The sequence below is a fragment of the Chaetodon auriga genome, chromosome 6 (genome assembly GCF_051107435.1).
Source record: "Chaetodon auriga isolate fChaAug3 chromosome 6, fChaAug3.hap1, whole genome shotgun sequence".
Taxonomy (NCBI): domain Eukaryota; kingdom Metazoa; phylum Chordata; class Actinopteri; order Chaetodontiformes; family Chaetodontidae; genus Chaetodon; species Chaetodon auriga.
Window position 1 is genome coordinate 6674482 of NC_135079.1, and position 26191 is coordinate 6700672.

Below are 26191 nucleotides of genomic sequence, written 5' to 3' on the forward strand. Positions count from 1 at the left end.
TAAGCAGTCACTCTACTTTCTTATTTAACTAAAACTCACCCAATCGACATGTAATGCCTGGACTAATGCGAGTCACAGAGAGCCGTTAAAGGCACAGTCACCTCACTCAGGGTGGAAGCCCTTCAGACCTCAAAGCGGAGGCTGTCCTTTTAACAAACCGGAAAGTAGAGCAGTGAGGATGTTTTTACTTGTTCTTCTTCCTCTGTTCAGTTTCAGTTCCTGCTCTTCCACACAGTGTGATCACTCTTTATTATATTTGCTAGCATTTACTGTATCATGACCAGGTATGAATGTACGTTATTGTATGTTGTCTTCTCAGTGTGATTAGTTTTATTTCTTAGAAGGAAAACTGGGGAACTCTTGTCTGCAAAATTTAGGAGACATGACAGTTAAAAAAGTTTTGTCTGTTATGTACAATCTTCATGTTTTTACATCGTGGATCTTTGTAACTCTCAATAACTTCTTACTTTGGCTTATTTGATTAGATCTATACGTATTGTTTACTGTGTATTTGGGGCAGCTCTGAGTGTCTGAAAACTGTTTATTCAGCAGTGAGTGGTGTGAAATCACACTTTTTAGATTCTGGATGTTATGATATCTGAAATGAATAGAAAATAAGTGTGGCCTATGTTTCATTTTACCATACATTGTGCCATTTGTACTGATCAGTTTCGTAACACATATGATGTTTGCCACAAACCTAAACTGACACTTTAAAGCTCGTCTGTCATCTGATAGCTCAACCTAGTATTGTATGACTTTGAGGGGTTTATATCTGTTTAGAAATTGACTGTATTTGTGAAAAAAGATATAAAAAAAACAAAACAAATGACGGTCCGAAGAAAGGAACTAATTGTGTTTTCACTGTGGATTTACATATGAGTATTGGACTGGTCATGAGGTTGAGAATAAAGCACCTGTGAGAAAAAGGCGCTTGTTAAAAAAAAGTCCTCACTTGATGATAATCTTCAGTTGAGAATAATGTGTTTTTCTGAGCCGGTCACCTTTGGAGGTGCCGATGGTCCACCAGAGTAGCAGTGTTAACACAAAATGATCTAAATCCTCCTTCTGAATAAAAGTCGGGTCACTGGAGTATTTCTAAAGTCTGGGTGGCAGATGCATCCTCCTGATATCCCACGCCACAACACAGAGTTCAGAAAACAACAATACAGGATTTTTTCCTTACTGTATATTCCAGTTCAATACTCAAAGTAAGACTTTGCTCGAACTTACATCGTATCCAAGCTTGAAGTGAGTTTAACTCGTTACACTGAGAAGCAGCATGATCACTCAATGACCTCTAAATGTGCTTTATAATGACTCCTGGAGCGATGGTAACATAAAAAACATGGCTATCTGAAGTCTTTGAAAAAAGACGTCTACCTTTCTAAAGAGTATTTTCTTCTCCTTTTAGTCTTGTCATAGATGATGGAGCTAATGAAGTGCAGGCTGCAGACATTCAGTCACAGCCTGCCGCCTCCCCGTCTCCCTCTATTCCTGTTCCTCCCACACTGAGACATCGTGAGCATTACCATGTCTTCATTAGCTACAGCAGCACTGACTACCAGTGGACCCACTCCCTCATCAGCCAGCTGGAGTCCTCCGGCCTGCAGGTCTGCTACCACGAGCGTGACTTCACCCCCGGCCGCACCGTGTTGGAAAACATGTCCGAATGCATCCAGGAGAGCCAGAAGGTCCTGCTGGTGCTCAGCCCAGAGTTTGTGAGGAGCCGCTGGTGTCTCCTGGAGGCCAACATGTCTCTGTTCAGAGACTGTCTGGAGAGGAAGCCCATCGTCCCAGTGCTGCTGGAGCCAGGAGTCTCTGTTCCTCTCCACCTCTGCCACCTCACCTACCTGGAGGCCAACGACGCAGACTTTATGAACAAGCTGCTGAAGGTGCTGTGCACCCCCAACCGGCAGCTTCAAGGGTCCACTGTGGTGCCCTTCCAGCCTCCCTCTATCTACAACGGGAAGGCCCTGCAGCCTTTGACTGCTGTCAATGATGAGGGACTCTATTCGTGGGATTCTGGACAGTTCAGTGACATGGAGGTGCCGGACCAACTGCGTCTGATCATTGAGGACCACGAGAAGTACAGACAGGCTGTGAGGATAATCAATAGTGTCTCTCAGAATAAAGTGTGGCTGCGCTCACTCTGGGTTCGAGTCCTGATCTACATTACTGGTTTAATATTTTGTTTTGCCCTCGCAAGTTTTGCTGGGTATCTGGTAGTTGTGTTCATTTGTGGCTTTTTTTTACCCTCAGGCCAAAACACACTCCCAACTGGATTATGGGTGCCCACTATTTCTGCTCTGTGTTGTTTTCCATTGGGGTTGCTTATTCAGATTGCTCTCTGGAAGAATGATGATGACAAGTACATAGTGAGAGAGATGAACAAAGCTGTAGGTCGAGCAAACACAATCCTCTCTGAGGAGAAGGTTTTAATGGGCTGTCGGTCCAATTTAAAAATCTATCTGGTCTATGTTTCTCTGGACGGTTGCAGACGTGAGTTTGCAGAAACGTTTTCTGAGCAGGTTGTTGCTGAGGATATGTTTCAAAGAGCTCTGATGTTCTTCTCATCAGGTTACGCCTGCTGCCTCGCTAAAAGACACTTTCCCTTTCCCCAGCCGAGCTCCAGCGGTCACCTGGAGGGAGGAGTGTGTTTCTGTCAGTATGTCTCCCAGCAGCTGAGTACAGGGAAATGGGAATAGCACTAACGGTATAGAGCAGGAATGCACCTGCACTTTATGAGTAAGTCAGTAATGAGTCAACATAAACAACTCTCCACAATAGCCAACATTTTATAAAGATTCATGCAAAGGGTTGACTTGATAATTAGCTTTTGTCTGTGAAACCAAAGGGGCATTGTTAGTCACTAATCAGGTGTATTCACTACAGTGTGCACACATGGAAATCTTTAGGTTTCACTGAGTAATGCTAATGCTCGATGCTCGCTAGCACTTGTGAACACTTTTCCACTTGCCTGAAGGACAACCTGAGCTAAGAGCCGTTAATCCACCAGGGTTTGGGTACAAAACAGTATAAAAGCAGCAGACAAAGTGCCAAACATAAGAAACTCTATTTTTTTTACATAAATCGTTTTTATATTCTGCACTAGTTTCTTTTCTACTCTCTGTGTCTGAATGGACCATTGACAGTATCCGCCTGCATGGGTGTGTTTGTTTTATTTACAGATTCTCACGCTTCGATGCGTCCTGAGTTATTTTGTGAATGTGAATGCATGCACGGCGTAGAAGAGACTCTGACAGGAAGAAAGGGAACTTTGCATTTTACCGTGTTTAATAATTATACTCTTGTGTTTTTTAATTGCTATTGTTATTGTAATTGTTAATTACTTTAATAAAATGCACTATAATATGAGCAGTTTGTTTTCCTTTCACGATTCCACTTAGAATTAAGATTAAATTGAATGTAATTAGATGTAATTGAATGTTAAGGGCGACTAGGAGAGCGCCCACAGATACTATGAGCAAAACTCATATACACAGTATTCACTGATTAGGTGAGAATGGACAAAGATTTTTAAGCTTAATCGGAGCAGCAGATAAAGTTAATATAAAGAAAACACGATTAATCAGTACGTCACATATGAGATAAGCTTAGCTGACTTGTACCCCCTCAAGTAAAGTCACAGTGTTCCTCATTCGCAAATGATTAAATGCAATGACTTAATTAAATCACCGTGAGTCACGCATTAGCTAAGCATGACTTAAGTATATGTTTTATAACCTTACTATAAAGTGTTGGCAGACAGAGACTCAACAAACATCCTCTGATCTACTCTACAGAGCTGGTTTACTTGTTTATTAGGAATCTTTACATTAATCTTTTTGTGGAAGATTGATTTTTGACACCAAATTATATCAACTGTTAAAATTTAATAGCATAATTCACACAGTTGCCTTCGGGTTCACTTTAACAAGCGGGAATAATGAAGCGTTCAGCACTCAGTCTTCATTAAAACTGTGGCAGAGGCATCATAAATCTAACTAGTTATGTAATTTTTTAATATATGTCAGGTGTGTGCCTTAAGATGGTCTAAAGTATAAGATTCTCTTATCTGTTGCTCTTTTGACAAAATTTTGTTGACCTTTCCCACTAATGGCACCTTATCACAAACAAAGACCTGTTTGAGACGTGACCACTGGAGAAGGATCAATATTTGCTGTCCTTTACAACATTCAGCGACGCGATTCAGGATATGAAACGGAGACACGACACTGTTGCCTGAGGGGTCTGTAGCAACAAATCCTAACAACCAGTAAAAAGACTCTGCCGGAATATCAACCAGAGCAAGATGGCATGTGAGTGGGGTGATGCCTGGGTCACGCTGTACACATTCAGTTCTCTCTGCGCCTGGTGAGAGGTGGAAATGCCGTCTTACTGCTGCAGCTCAATTCAAACTGAATAAGGATGGATTAAGTGTGCATGTCTCAAGTAAAAAAACAAAGAAAGTGCCTCGCTGCCATACCATCGCGTTATTGGATAACGTTCATGCTGATTTAGCTCGATCGCTGTTTCCATCACAACTATTTAAGCTTCATTTGTTTTCCACATTACAGTGGACATATGTTTCTGTGTGCATGTGCAGATGTACATTAACATGAAATTATTCCCTGATCCACAGCAGCCTTCACTGTGTTCAAATCACAGCCAGGTAAATGGCTCCGCTCTCAAGTGCAATGAGCCCATGGGCGCTGGAAATTGTGTCATTTTCTAAATGAGCTCTCAAAACTGCCTCATACGAGTGGCTGTTGTGGCATGTTTTGAATTTCAGTGGAGTTAATTAAAACATTCCTGAGCCACGGGGCCCAGCATGGAGAGATGAGGGAAAAACAGTCGACTCGCTGGACTAAAAATGAATGACACAGGCAAATTACTTAGTTTGTTAGCATTTTTTGGATTTTGAAAGGTGGCTCGTAAAAGTTGTTCAGCTTCCTCCTTCACAGTTCACAGCGACTGTGGTCCATTAGACTTCTTTAAGTAATACACCACCGGAAATAGATATTATACATATTCACATTCTTTTCAGCTAAAAGTCATCAGTTTCCTCCTTTATAGAAAACTGCCTGCCAAATCCAAAAATTGTTAGGCTCCTAACAGCTAATTTAACTTCTTCTACTGTGTGTTTTATGGCATTATTGTTTCATTGAGAAGATATTAATAAACCATTGGTGTTCTCTGCAAACCCAAATTCAGGTTCACTAGCACAGAGCTACAAACAGCTAAAAGGAAGTACATTTTATTAGGCAATATTTTTTTTTACAATGCTTTATTAAATTAAAAGAGTGTCCATGAAGATTCACAGTCACCCAGGTCATGTGACTTGTGTCGGAAGCCAAAAGCCTTTATTAGTTATTTGGAAATGCTGAAGCTTTCCGGATGAGTGGCGGATGAGTGTAAAAAGGAGGCAGGAAGTCACTGCCAGCATCCCGACACTCCACCTCCTGCACGACAACTTGTCATTTTTACACTCCAGGGTTAAACCAACCAGATATAACGTGCTGAAGAGGTGCTCAATGAAATGCAGATTTCTTCTGTTAAGATAATAACTGACTCAGACAACAGAAACACCTGCAGCATCGTGATGGGCCATCATCATCATCATCATCATCATCATCATCACCATCACCGCACCCTTAAATACCTAAATATGATGTGAAATGTGACTTGGATAATAGAAAAGAAGTGCAGTAATAGAATAATGAAAAACATTTTTAATACAAATCACCAGTTGCGTTAATTTTGACCTTTCAGTTTTTTTGTTTGTCTCTAGCAATTTCTACAGCGTCATGGAAGTGAATTTGCTGGAGCACACTTTTGACAAAGTAAGCCACAGGGGGAAATATCGGAAAGAACAATCAGTGCATCCACCTGCAGAAGTACAGGCGCTTCGCCATACCTTACAGCAACCTCATTTCTGCCTCCTCCACGTTGGGTCTGGAATGTCAGAACAAACACGATAAGTGGCCTCCTGAGGAAACACATCCTGTCAGCTGAGACAAGAATAGGAGCCACGCCATTTGAGGCCTGTTGTGCTGAGCTGCCTGCGTTGGCATGATAGGCAGCGGGGGAGACTACTGCCAACAGTGATTGTTTTTGAATTGCATACATTTTAATTTTGCACGTTGGTATGGAGCCACTGAGTAAATAATAACAGCAATGCATTTGTTGAATAAATTAGCCTGAATTTTTAATGTGTAAGCAGCAGAATTTCCCATGTTGAATCCGTGATCATGATATTGCCTGGGTGGGTGTAAAGAGGCCACCGAGGGTAGAGTAGTGACAGCGTGTGTGCGTCCATGAGTAAAGGGTCTCAGTTCAGGTTGTGTGCTTTGTGCACTTTGCTTAGATGCATCTATAGCATGCCTATGTGCATTACATATAACTTCACTGTCACAAATAGCGTTCACTGTGACATTGGTGTCAGTAATCAGAGGTTAAACAAACGGCAAACTTCTGATACTGAGCAGAGGTTTGACCAGATACAAGCTGACTGGGCAAACCAAACCCAACCCCCTTTAAAAAATGAATCTCTTATCAGCAGATGACCTTGTGACATCGCCTGCAAGACCCTAAAAGAAAATCACACTGAGCAGAGACAGCAAAAGGCGACAGCTCAGAGTCCAGTCCAGACAGTCAACACTTGCTGCACTTGCCAGCTATCGATGTAGCACGTACCGGACGCACAAGCCAGAATAAAAAAATGAATTCTGCTGCCAAATTAAACAAACGGGAAAAAAAGATCCTGCAAAGTATCTGGAGATGTAACACATAAAAAGACAAAACTGAACTTGTTGTACATTTGTTGGAATTTGGCTTCTTGCTCATATTCAAGTGCTTCAGATCTACATAATCTATTACTCCACTTTTGGAAAAAACATGTACATGCAACTTAAAGGTCTCCATGGATTTATCTGATCACGTCTCAGATTCCTTAATGCACTCTTTGGATGTAATTTTACAGACACTGAGATGAAGAGGTCCACATTTTGTGACTATTAAGCCACTCACAGACAGACTGTGCATGATGTACACAGACACAGAGAGTATATCAGTCACAATATGAAGGCAAAGAATCTAAGCTATTCAGTTTGTACCTGTTACATTTAACAGCACCTAATGGAAACTCAGTAGTTCAAAATAAGCCGAGTAAATCTCACAGAATCTCAGGTTTCATGGGAAATTGTTATTTAAGAGGTTATGGGTCTGTTTAATATGCCCTTAGAGAAAGGCCTTAAGAGGGCTTATAACAGATAATGTCTGGCACTGAAAAACAAAAGCAGTAAAAACAGCAGCCACGTGGACAGATAAGGTCAGGGAAAGATGTATTTCTTGTAATAATAATCATTTATCTTAAGAATACTTTTGCACACACTGTCACCAAAATTTCAATGGAGTTTTCCTGCAGCTGTCTTTCTGCTCCGTGAGCTTTCTCACTGCATCAAGTCCTTGCCTGGTCCCACAGAGCAGAGTGCCACTTGGCATGATGTGCATCTCATCAGCTTCTCATTTTCGTTTTGCGGGAATCCACAGTCACACAATGTCAAAGGGCCAAATGGCTGCTATGGCTCACAAGCTTCCTGCAGGAGTCGTTTTGGCAAGGATTAGGAGTCCAACAACTGTGGTGAAACGGACTGAAATGCCCGCTGATCCAGCAGTAAGCCAAGCTGCTGAAGATCTAAATGGCACACACTACAAAGGAACAACTCCATCAGCGATCCCACACATTAGTCGAACCCTGTAGCATGAGACACAGCCATAACTGTAAAACTGCAGGTGCTGAGGCAATGTCGTGTCTACTCGAGACAGCTCGAAGGAGTTTTGTGTGATTACCTGGAAAACATCAATCTTCTTCTTGACTTGGAGAGCCAGAATCTGCCTTCCATTTTGCTGCTGCACTTCTATCTCTTAATCTGTTCAACAGCGCGCCATCGAAAAGGAATTGCAGAAAACACTTCATGCTGGAAAAGTGAGAAAAACCGATGTAGAAAAAGACTAGATGTGGCGTCTTGCTTGTCAGCTCTCTCTGGCAAATCACCTGTCTGCAGCGAGCGGGCGAGGAGGATGTGGAAGGTCAAAAATAAAAACTGTGCGAGCAACATTTACTTTCATTTAGTTTTGTTGTCTTGAATTGTTACTTCAAATGATATGACCAAAGACAAGCAGAAAAAAGAAAAAACTTCTGTTTACTTCATTGTTAAATCCAAAGATAAAAACAAAAATGGACAAATATTGCGAGGTCCACCACTTTGATCCAAACTTTAATATCTCAACAACTTTTGCACAGGATGTGCAGACATTGAAGTCTTCCTCAGAATTAACTGTAAATATGAAAGTAAATATCTTTGGTGATCCTGAACTTTTCAGCCTGCAACATCATTGAGTCAAAAAAATCAGTTGTCCCGTTCTTTGGCTTTTGACCAAATACATGCAAAGTCAATGACATTCCCATCATATATACTTACTAAATAGCAGCACGTGAGCATTGTCACTGTGAGCACATTAGCGTGCTGTCTTTAGCGCACAGCTGCGCTTCTTCTCACAGTGCTGTTAGTGTGGCTGAGGACCTTTTGTCTTTTTCTCCCATAGCTTATCCCTCCTTTTTCTTTACTGTGTTGCGTGTATGTGTGTGAGTGTGCTAGGAGGGGGAGTCTTCCGAGGACAATGTGGACCTTGAACACCCAGCAGTTTCCTCTGTGAACCGGATCCCCGGGTCATCCTTGACGGAAAGCAGAGGAACAGCGGCTTCTTCTCCATCCACTGTGACCAGCCTGCGCCCAGTCAAGCTCTCACCAGCATGTTTACAGTTTCACACAAATCTCTGTTCTGCTTAGTTTCCTGCACTGGAAAGCATGTTTACAAATCCATAGTTTCATACATAAATCGTATTAGCGTTGTGTTTACAGGCAGAAGAAAAGTGATGCTGTGCTGCCACGATTGGTCATTAAAGGCTGACGACTGTCCAGGACATAATCCAATCACAGAGGATACAGACAGGCCAGTAAGGGACAGTAAAAGCTCAAATTCTGAATTTAAAATATGGCTAACAGCTGAGCCAGTGAATTAAAACTACTCATCACCAAGCTCAGAGTCATCAAAGCCCCGCTGGGTGCTTTTAGACTAATGTGCTGCTGAAATATGTCTCACATGTTGAACAGATGTACAAAGAGCAAATCAGGCTCAGCTTCCTCAGTGCATTTGTTTCCCTTTTGCCTTAAAGGGGAAAACCAACACAGGAAAACATCAACAGTGTCCGTGTCAATGCCATATGTTTCTTCAAGTGAGATTTCGTGTGTCACCGGCTTTGTTCGGTTAGTTGACCCCAAGAAAATCCAAATTTAGGCATAAACAGAGATGTCTGAATGGAATTGAGGGAAGACACGAAGGACAGGGATTTCTATGGCTGTGAATCATGGGATGACACAAGTCAAGTCAGCAAACACACTGCTGAACATAACCTACGCTTTGTGCCTTACTAACACCCGTACAGTAAATACAAGGCTGCGGACAGCTGCCAATTAGCAACTCCTTCAACTTCGTCTTAGTTAACAACCACCAAACCACACAGAAATTAGCTCTAGCTGATACTTCTTCAGGAGTGAAGCTGGCAGGTTTCCTCTTCCTGATTTCCTGTTTTCTTGCATCATGAGGAGCTTTAATGCTTCCTTTAACATTTAGCTGTTGTGGTTTTTGCTCAGGGGGATATATTTCCATATCTTTGCCCATATTTCCAGCTGGATGGAAGCTGGGAAGCCTCCAGTTTTGGATGACATCTGGCCCTTTTTGCTTTTGAGTTTGACTGCACTTATTGTAAGCTGCTTACATATACCTTTGATGTTTTGCCTTAAGACACTGCAGTTAGACTGATGGTTGTCAGCAAAGACATAAAAGCTGATAGGAGAGACTGAATCTACGTGACCTTTTCAGTCTGGTATCCAAGAAATTACATCCTACCTCACAAATTACATCTACTGCAAACATTGAGTGCCAGTCTGGGAGGCACTGTGTCCTTTATGAAGTGAGCGAGACTGATAGGTTGGCTGTGTCGTCCATCTGACTTTCATGCGGGAGACTGGAGTCCACATCTCGTCACAGACCCTCCGTCTGTGTTGACCTTCTGATTAACCGTAAACACAATCTTTCCCCGATCTTAACCAAGTGTTTCGCCTGCCTAACTTACCACATTTTAATTTATTTGCCTTAACTGTGATCTTTAACTGCTAACCAGACCACGCACTGTAAAAGGTGAGAAAAAAGGGGAAAAAGCAGTGAAAACACATTGTCATTGAGCATAAACTGAGGCTTTGCAGGCTTGTCCAGCACTGACGTTCTTATGGGCGTCTATATGTGATGACCTCCCTGACCGCTGAGACACAATCCTGATTTAGAAATATTGTATTACAACATTCAAGTATGTGTTTCTGAAACAACTCCATGTAGGACTCCAGCTTTTGACAACATCCCTCAGTATGTCCGAGCCTGGATTCTTTCCAGATGAGCTCATTCATATACAGTATAAACACTCATATATGTGTTGTGCTAGCAAACACTCAGACACTCTGCCGGTACGCAAAACCGGTCTAATTTTGACCTCAGCCAGCATGGATGGCATGTAGCAGGAAACACAGTGAGTCAGTCACTCACACAATAAGAGGAAGAAGGGAAGAGAGGGAGGATTGCAATGGGGTGAAAGGAGAAGCTGAAGTGCTCTGTGCACCATAATCAGCGAGGTGGCCCCAAACTCTGACACCTCTATTTCTGTGTGCCCTTCAGTTCTCTCGATCATCACATCACAGGGCAGGATAAGTCATCAACAGCGATATAACATGCAAAGAAATCTGAGCAGGAATCTAAAGTATGGAGGTTCATTTATTTGTTAAACTGGATTCAGTGTGGAATTCCAGGCATCCCGTTATGGGTAGTAGAGGCTGTGATGCATGAAACATGTAACTGAGACCATCCACTGAATGTACAGAAATACTCTCACTGACCGCATTTTGCACATGTTGCTTCACTGTTTAGGAGAGTTTCCTCATCATTATTTTTTCCAGCGTACAGATTTATGTTTTCATTTAAGTACCCAGAGATTTATTTTAGCTCCTGGTCAAAGTCCCAGTTAGTGAGTAACCTTAAAAATGTCATACAGGAGGAAGGAAAATAATCATCAATCTGTAAAGCCCTGCTCTCTGGGGTTACTGCTCTTTTGTGTCCTGGCAATATGTCCATATTTTCATGCTTCTCCTCTAAGCTGTTGCAGACTTCAGGCAAGAAACTAATGTACTGCATGTATCCAGAGAGTGGATACATGTAATACTCCCCGTTTGGCTGCTAAATGGCATTTAGACTGAAGATGAAATTCACCTACAGGCAACATCTGTTTTTTCTTTGAAGGCTGGAGAAGATATGATAAAGGAGGGATACGATAATATTCTTATTTAAGTAGAGTGTTTTAATGCTTAGAAAAATGTACTTCCTGCAGCAGTTGAATTAAAAGTGAGCTGAAACCATCACTGGCGTATGCATTAGTGGAAATATAAACAATGCACACAACAGCCTGTGTGGGTGTGTTTATGTGTCTGAACGATAGCTGTGCTGGATGCATGGACCCATCTGTTTCCTAAAGATTGGGATTGTGAGAATGTAAATAAAGAGCAGGACATTTCATGATGCCTCCATCCAAAATCTATTTTTAAGTATCAAGCATGTAGGCTTAAAATGTGGCTGATCTTTCTGTATCCTTTATTTGTGAATGAATCCCTTTAGTCCTTCAAAAAATGTCAGACTAGTCACAGCCAGCAGTGAGCCCACGATCATTTCACCAGTGTCTCAGAGAACAAACAAATAAAAGGGAAGAGGGGGAGAAAGAGAGGACAAGAATCCTTAAATCATTCAACACAACACTTTGTGTTCCAGACATTTTTTTTTTTTTACAAATCTCAACAGTCCAGTTGCCTCCTCGCTAAATTAAAGAACAGGATCAGAGAGAGGCCCGGATTCTCCCCCAGAGGGTTAATGTTATTGGGCCACAACATGTGGATTCAAAGGAACAGCAGTGAGAACATTGCTGTCTACTCTCCTGATAGATGATAAGTCGCGTCAAAGCCTGCGAGTTTCCCATAAACTCTGATTGCAGGACACACATGCACACACAGGAACCACCACATGCACCACATGCCTGCACATAAAACTCACCCACACGCCCTTAGACTTTCCACTCACATAATCTGTCTTCATATAAATAACTCAGCTTCATTCCACTGTTTATATTGGAAGCGACTTTCTCATCAGTACCGTGTGCATCCGTTTCAAATGCCTCACGTCGACTGTTTGATGCAGGACCTTTTAATAACACTGATCATAGGCATCAGCGCGAACAACCTGCGAGGGATCAGGTGTTGCCGAAATAATTTTTCCCCTCACATTTAGCTTTAAAGATCAAGGCTCTGTTTGTTCCCCTTTGGATGATGTAAGTTCCTTTGTTCAATGAAAACCTCTCAATCATCAAACAGTCTTTGACTGATGCTGACTGCAGCGATGGCTTCAAAGCATTTTCCAGGAAAATAGAGCGGCAGTCGCATCCATGCAGAGAACAACGTGATCATACCTTAAAACAGATGTTCGCGAAGATAAAAGTGCAAATGATCTGACTGTACAGCTACACAGAAGAAAATACTGCTGCCTTATACCATATACTGTATTAGCTGTAGCAGTCAAGTGCAATACATATCAGACAAATGATCAGGTACGTTTGAATGTGCAGTCACTGTAGATTACTGATATGTCTGTCTTGTAACAGTAAATCAAATTAAATACTTCGATTTATTAGGTGAGCGATGCCCTTCTGAACTACATCTGACATAAGATAAGCCTGTCAGAGAGACGGCTATAGGCTACTGTATATATGTCAGTGTGTGCAATATTTCATTGCTCGTGTCGTCTCTGCGTCTACAGTGGCCCCTGCAATATTTTCAGAGTGCTGTTTAAGTGGTAAATACACGTTTGACAGTCACAGTTGAGACCCTGTCTTCCTTCATGGCTCAGTGAGGTTTGAGTTGGGATTTTTAGTTTGAATTCCAAAAGCCTGTCAGTCAGTCTCATAGTTTTGTGTTGCATGGCAGGAGAAGAAGCACTTTAGTTTGTGTTCATAGTGTTGAGTTTTGTTTTTTTAAGCCATCTGAGACAGAACTACAGCCGCTAGTGTCCCCATCAACCTTCAGTAGCATTACCGGCGAATCGCACCACCATGTGCAAAACTGCCACGAACGAATCTCCGATTTCCTGAGAGATGTAGACGACACTGATGTGTAAAATCATTCGCACGCTCGCCTTTTCAGTCAAGCGGCGGGGGAGACAAGCTCGACAGGCCAAGCTGCAGCTAGTGTGTTCATTCCTGCAAACCCACTGATACAGAGAGGGGCATGACTTTCTGCATCAAATATACAAATTTTACCTACTGAGTGTTGAGACGTTTCACTCAAACCACAAATGTGGTAAAGGTAAAGGAAAAGTCAAGAAATTGACAAAATCATTAGTGTACATTGTGTAGAGAGCAAGAATATCTGTAGAAGACTTATAACTCTGTTATAGATGTTGAGATTTATCACTGAATAGTCTGACCAACTGGTGGCTGGATGAAAAGTCAGGAGATCATCAAATTGACATATATTCATCCACTGGGGGCCGTGAATTTCTGTAAAAAGTTTCAGTGCAATCTAGTTGTTGAGATGTTTGAGCCTGTGCCAAAGAGCCTCACTGCTAGCGTATATTTGTTAATGGAGCTTAAATTACAGCATGTTATGTAGGACACTAAACCAAACTGCAATTTCCATTTGCTGCAAGAATGACTTCCGTTCCTTGCCATCCGTTTTTGTTCATAGTTAACTTTAAGTTATACAATAAAGCAATGGATTGTACAAGGAGCCAAAATGCGATGAAATGTGAAGAGAAATCTGTTAATGCGAGACATTGATGGCCCAGGGTTCTTGCGTAAGACGGGATCAGAGGCCCGTGTCCGTGCGAGAGCAGAGCAGCCGTTCATTACGCAGATCAAGAGGAGCTGAAGTCCGCATCCAGCTCAGGAAATGTCTTGAACATCTTGATGACTCATTGAGAACATAGGAACCGTTACGTTCTGCCTGGCTATTTTCATTTGAACAAATGATCTGAGGCACCATGAGATGCTTCGAGAGAGAGAAAAAAAAAAACCTCTCCCGTGTTTTATTTTTTATGGAGTCATTCCATATCAAAGTAAAATTATTGCCAAGCCCTGTTAAAATGTTCCCATTACACAGTGATCATTTCCCCTTTGTTGTTAGTTTAGTTAGTTTGATGTCGAGAATGCTGCACAACAAAATGACAGCTATCCTTATCTTATCACAACAGGATGAAATGATTTTGCTTTTCAACACCTGAAACATGAGAAAACATCACAAGTCTGTCACGTCTTTGTACGTCTGTCGGGGAAGTGGTAAAATCATCAAACTCGGGTTAAGATTAAGGTTATGGCTCAATCATCTGTCTGATATCTAAGAGCTGGTTTGAAGTCCAGGATCCAGCCTTTACATCCTTTCTACACTGACCTCAGATACAAGCACTTACTGAATGGAAGTCCTGTCGTAAACAGCAGCTCTGTCAACGTCATAATATGCAGGTTTTGTTGAGACCAACAGAGATAAAACACTGTCTGTGATGACTTTTTTTTACATTGTTCTCTTTTCAGTAAGAATACCTCATTTCCAAACCAGGAGCATTATTTGTGGGGATCTGGCTGCACAGCGTTGTCTCATTCATATTCTCTGTTTATACATTGTTGAATTGTGTAATTACGCTGTGGTGACAGGCCTGATGGCTGCCTTGATTACGCTCAGAGGCACTGTTTTGTTTTGTTTTTTAAATAAATGAAGTGCTACCTTTATCCGCTCCCATTAGGTGGTTGGGGTGTGGATGGTGGATGGTGAGCGTACAAAATGCAGGACGCACCGAAAGTCCAGGCTTCAGCTAAGTTTAGGCAACAACGCACAAAGGTTTGGGAAAGCTTGTGGTTTCAGTTAGATGTTAAGATGTTTTGTCTCAAGTCTCTGCAGATTTTTTAGGTATTTAGCCTACACATAATCAAAAAAGGTTTGATAATGTCATACAAGCAGATTCTATTGCAAGATCGGATTTTCTGGCAGAGAACAATTAAGTACGTTGTCGGTGAACTTTTTACTGATACATTCCACATTTTTGCCTTATTATGTTAATTCATGTTAAATTCAGCATTTAATTGCTGTGGGAAATTAGCTGCACATAAACAGGATTTCTAGGGCTGGTCGAGGTGGATGCTGAGTGCATGAGGAGCCCGTCTTTGACACTGGAGACTGTGGCTCTTAATTTGACTCCCAGGTGCAGTTACGCTCACCCGACAGAGGCATCTCATTTTCAGTGAATGTTAATAAGGTAAACCCACAGCGTCTCTGTGGTGTTTTTCCACATTAAAGCAAGACGACAATCTTTCTCTAACTTTAACCAAGTGCGACCAAGCGGAGCAAGAACAGAGATTGTAGGGGGAACAAATTGAATCCAGCGTCAGTGAACACAACGCCGATATGCTTTTGCGACTTGTCAGATACGTTAATTAATAACATTTACTCATTATGTTGATAAAAGCTGTAATCATGGTGCAAAACGTATTTGCTGCTGCAAATGAGTAAAATGTAAACGTGACTTGTAGGAGGCAGGGTTGGCTTTGGGCATGCAGAAGTATATATACAGGCATGCACACATGCTTTTTATCATGTAATGCATTTTGGGAGTGCTGTGTTCAATTTAAAACTCATTAAAGTGCCTCTTGTTGCTTTTAAAGTGGTGATTATGATGCCTTTTATACAGCAGGCATTGCTAATGGGCATTCCTCTTTGCATGGTCCCCTGTAAAGCCTTCAGAAATGCTTCACTGTCCTCTGCAGTGTTTGTAGTGTACCGAATTGTTTTATTCATCACCTGTAGGTCTACAAAGAAAGATGTGACATTCATTTATATACAATTCATTGTTGTTTAGAAAAGAAATCACTACTCCAGTAATAGTGATTTGTGGCTTGTTAATCTATTTGTAGGCCTGTGTGGAGAGGAAAGTGGCCTCAAACAAAGCTGCAGCTGCGGCTGCACTGAAGTTTTCATTATTACATCTGCTCTAGGTTCAGGTTGCATAACCAATGTGTGCTCAGTACGGATTTTTAAGATTATAAACCTGAATGTCGTGTTTACAGAAGCTCTGATATATCATCAACCCCAAGGCTGAAGGAGACCATGCAAACCTACGTATAAACTTACATAACGAATGTGTTATGTGTGACCTCTGCAGAGCTCCTGTTTATTGTCATAACTTCACCCATAAAGTAGATAATTAAATGCTTTGTTTGAGGTGATGTGGTGTCCAGGAGACAATTTGGGCTTATTATAAGAAGGAAAAAAACACTTTCCTATTTTTTTTTTTTTTTTTAAAGACACAGCTTTCCAGTTGCTTCCTCTTGATGTCTCTCAAAAGCACAGCGTATGTCAAACGGAGATTATAACGTATTACAACGCATGAGGTATTCATGATATAAGCCAGACAGAACAAGGGAAGCGTGCACACGATGTAGTTTGTTGATTCTTCTCATGCATGAGATAATTTATGACAGTGACGTGAAAAAGTCCTAAGACTTTTAGAAACATTGTGTTTTGTAACAGAGCACACAGTAATTCTTACCAACATATTCCATCAAGCAAAAGACTGAGAGATGTTATGATGAAAGTAAGAATTCAATTACGTCCACGCAGTCAATGAACAATTACAGAGACCTGACAAGGACTTTACAAGCTAAAAGTGCAAATAGATTGGGAATTCCACTCTGAATGCCAGACATGGACTTTAAATCAAACTACATATTTTAATTAAACATGTAATGAAGATGTTTTGATAGTCACAAAGTTTTCTGATAATAAATTTAAGTCGTGCAAGAGAGACACTTTGTTTTATAAAAGAAGAGACTCCTTAACAAGATTGTTTATCTCCACGGATAAAACAAACTGCAAGAGAGTCTGAAGAGCTTTCAGTGAGCCTTAAGCCTGTGAACACAAGGGAAACATCACGGAAATGATTCATAATGACTGCTCTGGCTATTGGGAGACACAACATGCATTCCCATGATTCCCGAGCCCAGACATAGTGTCCACAGTGGAGGATAGTGAACAGAGTCTCCATGTTCTGCCGCTGATGAGACAAACCAAGCCCGGAGCTGTAATAACAGTATAGAACATCTCAGGTGAACATCGTCAAATACAGGAGATGAGAGTAAACGTGGTTCAGTCCAGCGTGAAGGGAAACATCCGCTCTGCTGTCCTTGAACCCTGCAGGACAAGACACCACTGTGAACAGAGTGGAAGATGGGGGGGATAAAAATCAAGACACAAAACAGGGCTCCTATGGGAAGAGGCTGGTTAGCTCATGAACAGAAGCCCACAGCATTAGAAATTTCCCTGGGAAGATTAGCAGAGAGTAACAAAGCCATAATTGAGAAAACTTCATTATACCAGTAAGCCAGTTCAAGCAGCCAGCAGGAAATCTTAGGAAGGGGTTCCAGTTTGGACTAAAAAGGCCATCGGAAATGAAAGAGAGGAGATCCAGAGGGTGAATTCAACACAATAAAGATAACTATCCTCACTATCAGCACATGGATCAGATGAGCTGAAAAGCCGCCGGATACCCACAGCCAGTTGGCAATCATGTGCTTTCGCAATGGAAACTGTAATAAGCAATTTACATTGTTACGGCTCACTTGGAAACTGAGGCAGCGTCACTAAAGATGCTGAGGCAAAGAACGGCTGGACGAGCGCCCAACAGAGGAGACTGGAAGGATGCTCCAGCGAGGGAAGAGACAGGAGACAGTTCGAGAGGCAGGATGGTAACGTCAAGTTCAAACAATAAAGTCTTCCTCCACTCAAATGTGGTCTGCGTATTGTTAAGTCACTTGGATGTTTGTCCTTCGTTGTGCAGAATTATGCATGTGCAGAGTTTGAACTTATTTATGGAAAAACAACAAATCAGAATGTAATGATGTCTGGTGAAGATGTTTAAAGGGATTTTTAAGGTCCATAAATCCAAACGATAAGAAATGATTTCTAACTTTCTTCTGGGCATTGAGATAAATCCTGGTGGTGTTTATTCAGGTGTGGTGAAATCTACCTCTGAGATTTCTGCGTCCACACCAGAGTATTGAGAGTGAATGGCATTTTGTTTGTGGTGCACTGAAAATTGACATTTTTAAAAAATTCAACCGCCGGTTTTCCAGAACAGCGTCTCGGTTGTAGTGGATAATCCTCAAAACACACAGTGAAAAGTTTTCAGAGGGACTCGTGCTTGCAGGGAAAGCTGCTGGCTGTGAGGTCTGCAGATTGTCCAGAGTAACAGAGACATTGTTTTTGGAAAGAAACCTGAACATACTGTGGAATATTTTTGATAGAACTCTTCGATGCTGTGAGCACTGCAAACTGAATTCTGCTTACCTGCAGTTTTTACGATGGTGACAGATATCTCGAAACCTGGACGGATACATCCAAAACTATCTAGATGGATGCCAGAACAAACAAATATGTTTTATGCTACAAGTGAGCTTGGCATACAGACAAAACGTGCAAAACTTTTCAAGGCAGAACTGCATACTTGAATACACATGGCAGGAACAAATACATCTTATTAGAAGAGTATAATCACCAAATCAGTCAACTGCAGTCTGAAATGTGACTTGAAATAGGAAACACTGACACTGAATAAATCAAGGCTGGCGATTCTTTAAGCAAAGCACTTCAGATAAACAATTTTAAAGAGTTCATCATTGCACAAGGCCTGGCTCTGCAGAGGTGAACACAAACAGCATTCCACTGTATTGGTCAATGTATGCCTGTCGGAGTAAATGCAGCATCACAGGTCAAGAGCCACGTGATAAATGCGTTCAATACAGTCAATACATCAGTCATTTTTCTCAAATAGTTCACTCTTCGCTGTGAAGTCTCTTCGCGCAGCCTTTGAATTATTTATGGGCTGCTTATTCTAACTGTGTGTTACTCAACCTTGGAATTGTGCAAAACTGCTCTAAACATGTGGCCCACGCTATGAGTGGGAAGAGCAGTGGTGATGTGGAGGTTTTGCGCACCATAGAGAAGGGATTGGCTGCACGCTGCAAAAAAAAATACTTATCCATCTCAATGAATCAAAAAAAAAAAAAAAAAAAAAAAAAAAAGCAAGACACGCACAAAAAAGAAGAAGAAATAAAAACAATGACAATTATTAAAGTTTATTTTTCTTGTTTGTTTTTGTTTGGTTTTTTTTTTTTAACATTGATTGTTAAAATCAGTGTAATTTCCACAAAATGCGTCTCCAAACAAATTCATTTGCACTGGAAAATCAAACTACATCATTTAGTTAATATGTGAGTTATGTCAAACGTACCTTGTTTGAGGGAATACGTGTTGAGGACGTATCACTACACCATGTAACTTAAGGTGTTTCATTTTTTGCAGTGTATTTACGCACACGCTGTCTGAAATATGATTCGAGTTTAAAAAGCCTTGACGGCGACAGCCACTTACAGAGCAACGTGTTCCCTCTGTGCGCGTAAGGTGGCTCCATATACGGATTGGTGAGGCACTTCACAGCCCCTCTGGCACTGTATCTGCTAGGGCGCACAGGGGGGCAGTGCCATGCACACTACCGACTATGCGCTGCTCCTGAGCGAAGGGAACCAGTCTCTGGTTTTCAGTCCCACCTATGACTTAACGATGGAAACACCTGGAAACACCACTGTCCACCCGAACGGATCTGATCCGTTTGCGCGAAACGAGGAGGTAGCCCAAATCGAGATAATGGTCCTGAGCATCACCTTCGTGGTTGCTGTGATTGGGAATGTGAGCGTCCTGCTGGCAATGTACAACACTAAGAAGAAGATGTCGCGGATGCATCTTTTCATCAAGCACCTGAGCCTGGCTGACCTGGTGGTCGCCTTCTTCCAGGTGCTGCCGCAGCTCTGTTGGGAGATCACCTTCCGCTTCTACGGTTCGGACTTTCTCTGCAGGATAGTCAAGCACCTCCAGGTAATGGGGATGTTTGCGTCCACCTACATGATGGTGATGATGACCCTGGACCGTTACATTGCCATCTGCCACCCTCTGAAAACCCTCCAGCAGCCCACGAAGCGCTCCTACATCATGATCATCTCCACGTGGATGTGCAGCCTGGTGCTCAGCACTCCGCAGTACTTCATCTTCTCCCTGAGCGAGATCAAGAACGGCTCGGACGTTTACGACTGCTGGGCGCACTTTGTCGAGCCATGGGGCGCCAAGGCGTACATCACCTGGATAACCGTGGGCATCTTCCTCGTGCCCGTGGTCATTCTCATGATGTGCTACGGGTTCATCTGCCACAGCATATGGAAGAATATCAAATACAAGAAAAGGAAGACGATGACTGGTGCTGCGAGCAAGAACGGGCTAATTGGGAAGAATTCAGTCAGCAGCGTTACAACTATATCAAGAGCCAAACTGAGGACTGTTAAAATGACTTTTGTCATTGTTTTGGCGTACATCGTTTGCTGGGCGCCGTTTTTCATAGTACAGATGTGGTCTGTGTGGGATGAAAACTTCCAGTGGGCGGGTGAGTGCGGAAGAAATAAAACAAGAAATGTGTAATAGTTACTAAATATAAATCTCTTGCAGCTTTGGGATCGATGTGATATACAGCCAAAAAATGACAACACAGAGAAAGCACTTGGTTACTTTCCCCAGAATAAAAAAAAAAAAAAAAAAAAAAAAAAAAAAAAAAAAACACTGCGCGCCTTTACGCACGGATTTATTTGGCATACAGAACCCAACATTTGCGTAACTAGTGTAAACAAGAGTAATTAGAGCAAAAAGAAAAAGTTTCATCTGATCTGTTATTTAGAAGTCACTTCGTTTGCAGGAAATAGTGCAGCACCGTCAAAATGACATTTTCAGAACAGAAACATTCCTGTTAAAATCAATAACAGGTAGAAGAAGGAAATCTGGATTCCCTGATATCTCATCCCTTTTTTTTTTTTGTTTGTAAAGAATTTCAGCCTCCTCAGTTATGGGCTCTCAGATATACCATCATCCTTCACTTCAACAAAGTTTAGTCTTATATTCTGTCTAAAATATTCTATCTATGAAACAAAAATACTGTCATTGGTTGATAAAGTTACACTTTCTTCAGGTCACTTTGCTTTATGAACTTCTCTGAGACAAAGTCAAGACGGTGACAGCTTACTTCACTAATATCAGGGAAATGACACTTGACTGAAAAAGTCTTGCCATAAATTTGATTTGCAATGCAAACTCTCACTTTTTGAACTTGTGCATTTGGCAGATTTTCTCCTCTTTCAAGGAAAAGCAGGCTTTACATCTCAGCACCAAAAGAACTGACTTAGATGGACGTTTCTGCTGCCAACGCTGCACCAGATGTTTTGCAGATTAATCATCCTGTTTCTCTTTCCTCTCTCTGTTCTCCAGATTCTGAGAACACAGCAGTGACTCTGTCTGCGCTCCTCGCCAGTCTCAACAGCTGCTGTAACCCGTGGATATACATGATCTTCAGCGGTCACCTCCTCCAGGACTTTGTGCACTGCTTCTCCTGCTGCCTCAAAATGAACTCTGACTTCAAGAAGGAGGACTCAGACAGCAGTCTCCGCAGAACAACATTACTGACTAAGATGACCAATCGAAGCCCTCGGGGCAGTTCTGACAACTGGAGAGAGCTGGACAATTCTCCCAAGTCCTCCATTCAGGCGGACTAAATTGGCAGACAAGCTGTCTGGGGAGGTACACAAGGTACGCATACGGTATCAACTCATCGTAACCCTGGGCATGACTGACACTGATCGAAAGGCCCAACAAACTCTAAGCAAATAAAGCATTTTGCAGAATCAGTGAAGAATATATGGTGCAGACTGACAATTTGCAACAAGGACAGAAAATATGGATGCATTACTTGTGTCTTCTTGCTGGATTTTGTGTGCAACCATGTTCCCTTTTTCATAACCTCAGCAAAAAAAAAAAAAAAATTTTAGAAAATTGTAAAGATTTACTTAAAATGTATCGTGTTTATGTATCTCCACAATTGTTTGTTAAAGCACTGCGTAGATGCCAAAAGTTACATTTTTACATCAGAGTACCGAAAAACTCTACAGTCCAAGTAGTCAAGCAGCTTTTTCCAACACGGTTCTTTTCAATGCTTTCAACAGAAGTATTCCAGGAATACTGTTGCTTATGCTGGTGGTTATGTCTCCCCACAGTGCCGCCAAACACCCTTTCCTGTTCAAGTGTTTACAAAGATAAAATTTACGTAGCAGCCAGGAGGTGTGGGGCAGTGAAAACAGCTCTTCCAGACCACACATCTCTAAAGAGAAGCAGTCACCTCATACTTTGTGTTTAGCTTTCCACTTTGTTGCTTTTCTAGAGCCAGATTCTAGTGGTTAATGTGAAAAAATATCCTTTCCTTTGACCCATCGCAAAACAAAAGTAATGGGTGTAGGGTTTAGGCTACATTTATTAATCAGTTCCTTCCGTGTGTCCCCATTTTTCTAGTTATTTCATGTTGCAGCAGACAGGTCTTTGAAGAGTGGCTTTCATTTCTGTTCAGCACAGGCAGAAAAGAGCAGGACATCATAGTACACACACACACACACACACACACACACACACACACACACACAGTGCAGGGGGTGGCAGGGGTTTTGATGAAGTGAGACTGGTCGCAGCTGGAGGAGCCCACCTTCCCACCCACAGACCCCTCCCATGGCTTCCACAAAATCTCACACATTCCACACACACTACGTCAACACACTTCCTGATTGTTTTTTGTTTTTTTCTGACATCCTGCACTATTGGGGGGGCGGTGGTTTGGGGGTTGGGGGCTGTTTTTTTGGCTTGACATACACTCCAGGCAAAAACAATTTTCTGCACATTTATGTGAAGCACCATAATAGCTGTCAGACCACCACGAGGACCCCAAAAGAACACGGATGTCGTAATAGCTTAATATATCAAGACACTTCTATCTGAGTGTGTAATATATTTGTACATAAAAGGCACTTAAATATCTGTAAATAGGAGTAATATATGTAAATATGTCCAACATGAATTCTATTTGTCTGTAATGGTTTATGCACATTGAAAATAATCTAAATATCCTATAAATATATATATTGAAATATAAGTATTGATGCACTGAATACTGCACTGACTTTGTCTCCTGTTTATGCTTCATGCAGTTGCTACACAACTATAGAAATCTCTGGTGTTATATTGGCCGGAAATTGAGCAATATTGAACTTCTTTATAGCCAATCTAAGCACTTACAATCTGCCAAACTCCGGGTTGCGCAACAGAATGACCACCCAGTTGAAAATAATGTGAAAAAGAAGTTCTGTTAATGAAAGGCTTCGCACAACAAGCTGTCCTCTTCTGCAGAACTTTTAATATATGAACAGATCTTGTGTGTATAGCTTTGAATACAACAAATAAAACTGTTCGTACAGTGTCTTGCTTGGTAAAACATCACTTAGCATAAAGATCTAAAGCTCACTGTTTAACATGTTGTATCTCATTTGTTTAATCAAAAACTGAAGCGTAAACATGTTGGATGCTATGAGTCAGAGTACTTCTTGGCCCTGAGCAATGACTTCCTCCAGTGTTTTAGTCGCTGTGAGGTCGCAAAGTACTTAGAAAAGGTACTGGTGGCTGGATTTTGCTTCACGTTCACCATACAAGCATCAGAGCAGTATAGATCTTCTCATCAAACTCTTAGTGAAGCGTTTTTGGGTACAAAGCAAAGCATTTTTTCTGAAAGAAGTGCTGCTTTTACATTTTTTTTAAAGGACCAGTGTGTCCAGATTTAGCGCCGCCTAGTGGTGAGGTTGCAGGTTACAACCAACTGAATGCGGCTCCATGCTGCCTCTCCGCCTTTCCCTCCCACAGTGGCTTGCTGGGCCACTGTAGAAACATGGCGCTGCAACGTGGCGGACTCTGTGGAGGACGACCTGCTCTCTCTGTAGACATAAAGAGCTAATTATAAAAATCATGACAAATCTTATTTTTAGGTGATTTTACACTAATGAAAATCTAATACTTAACACTATATTCAATTTCTGCCACATTGTGCTGATAGAGCCCCGTAGTTTTACACACTGGTCCTTTAAATTTTAACCTCTCAATCTCCACAGCACCATTCACCTCCACTGTATTGTGTGTTGTGGAGCAGGCAGATGTCTTGGCTAGTAAAAGCAAATCTGCATGAGTACATACCGCTTGAGTTCAGGAAGAGAATATTTGTAGAATTTCAGTGATCTAATGCTTTGACTATCTGTTAGACCCCATCAGGAGTGCAATATATTTTCATTAATTATTTAATGATATTATTGTATAACTGAGTTATCATAATTTTCTGGTTCTTGCGAGAAAAAAAAATGTGTCGTACCTCTTAAGAAATCAGAATTGTGTAACATAATAATGCAATGATATTACTTCATCCAGCATCCTCATAGTGAAAGTACAGCATAAGTATAGTAACACCCTCCCAAACCCCTTGATCTTCCATGGTTCAGATGATCTCTGCCCATCTGACCTTATAACGGGTCTGGTAGTCATATCACAGAGATGTATGGTGGGGAAAGTCCCACAGGACATCGTGTAAGCCCTTCAAATAGGGTACAGAAAGTTACAACCGACCATAAAGGAGGAAGGTCTGCAACAGAAAAGAGAATAAAACAAGCATCAGGCAATCCCAGCTGCTGTCAGCTGGGATTATGCAGGTACAGTGTCTACTTAAGGCACTGTGGATCTATCGCTGTAGTTCTAATGGACGTCTGAAATTCCCAGGCTGCATCTCATTAGACATGTCAGTCAGTAAGTAGCATGTCTCCGAAGGTCTGTTCTGGTCTATAGGATCATCAGTCAGGAGTCTAGACAAAGCAAATACTTCAGGAGGCAGAGATTCTCCGCAGGCTTTGAAAAATGAAAACTCCAAGTCCAGCAGCCAGAAAGCAGACAGATCTTTTTATAAGGAACATAAAACAAGCACCACTGCCAAGAAATCGGCATCTAAATTCAACTGTGTAACAAACTTAATCAGTTTCAGCATTGGTTTCTTTTGCACTTGGACATATATATATATATATGTGTGTGTGTGCGTCTGTGTATTTGTTTTGCGACAACACGGGAGACAAAAAGAAAAATTAGAAAATGTATTACACTACAAAGCCTCTCGGTCATGCGGTGCGTACAGAGCTGGGGAGATGGATGGAGTGCGAAAGCTGGGTCTGACAGTGCTCTCTGACGAGGAACAGCAACAAAAACCTTTTTATTCTCCATGTGTCTTCTGGAACACCTCAGACGAAAACACAGATGGAGGGAAGCGAGAGGTCGAACTAAGAAGCGGGAACATAGATGTGAGCAGCACATGCACATAAAGGTCACCGTTCCCTGGCACACCTCTGAAGAATCACTTCACACGTACTCCACTCTTCTGTCTCTCAGGCATGAAAAATTACTCCAAGCATCCGCTTGCTGTTTCCTGCCAAACCCGTCCATCTTCCAAGCGGTTTAGAAGTAGCTGAAAGAATTGCTCACGGAAACAACAACAATTTGATCGTGCATTGTGTGTTACTAAATCTGAGAAGATCCCTGCTTCCTTTCATAGAGAGTAAACAACTTGCACTATTCTTTCCTGGTGAGAAACAAGCCTTGTTTTCTGTCTATCAGGACAATTGTGGCCACAGCTGGCTTCCCTCCACCTGATACTCTGGCCTTTCCTCAACCCAAAGCACACATTGTTATTGGCCGCCCAGCATAAATGAAACACTGTTTACAAAGTTGCTAGTCTGGAAGAAATTAACAAACAGAGATTTCTTTGGCTGGATGAAACTACTGTTTGTCAGTGGTAACCGATTTGTTGGCTATTAGTGGGTTAGACATGAACAAGTCTTTAATGCAGGAAGCTCTTCCAGCACTCTGATCAGAGTTAGATGAGACAAGGCTCTCGGCGTATCTGCCGCCCTCTTCCTGCTCCATTGTTCTCCTTCCATTGGCCATGAAAATAACACACATTTCTATTTACTATTGTGCTGTTTAATCGCTCCCAGGGG

At 41.8% G+C, this 26191-nt stretch overlaps 2 protein-coding genes across 2 annotated transcripts; both read left to right on the plus strand.

Annotated features, from left to right (window-relative positions):
* The first annotated feature begins 212 nt into the window (after nucleotides 1-212).
* Nucleotides 213-3378, plus strand: LOC143322504 (uncharacterized). Its single transcript, XM_076733736.1, has 2 exons — nucleotides 213-284; nucleotides 1415-3378. The coding sequence occupies exons 1-2, from the start codon at nucleotides 277-279 to the stop codon at nucleotides 2706-2708; spliced, it is 1302 nt and encodes a 433-aa protein (XP_076589851.1). The 5' UTR covers nucleotides 213-276; the 3' UTR covers nucleotides 2709-3378.
* A 16248-nt stretch (nucleotides 3379-19626) lies between these two features.
* On the plus strand, nucleotides 19627-23517 carry avpr1aa (arginine vasopressin receptor 1Aa). The gene is made up of 2 exons (XM_076734068.1): nucleotides 19627-20688; nucleotides 21561-23517. The coding sequence occupies exons 1-2, from the start codon at nucleotides 19740-19742 to the stop codon at nucleotides 21842-21844; spliced, it is 1233 nt and encodes a 410-aa protein (XP_076590183.1). The 5' UTR covers nucleotides 19627-19739; the 3' UTR covers nucleotides 21845-23517.
* Nucleotides 23518-26191: the final 2674 nt, after the last annotated feature.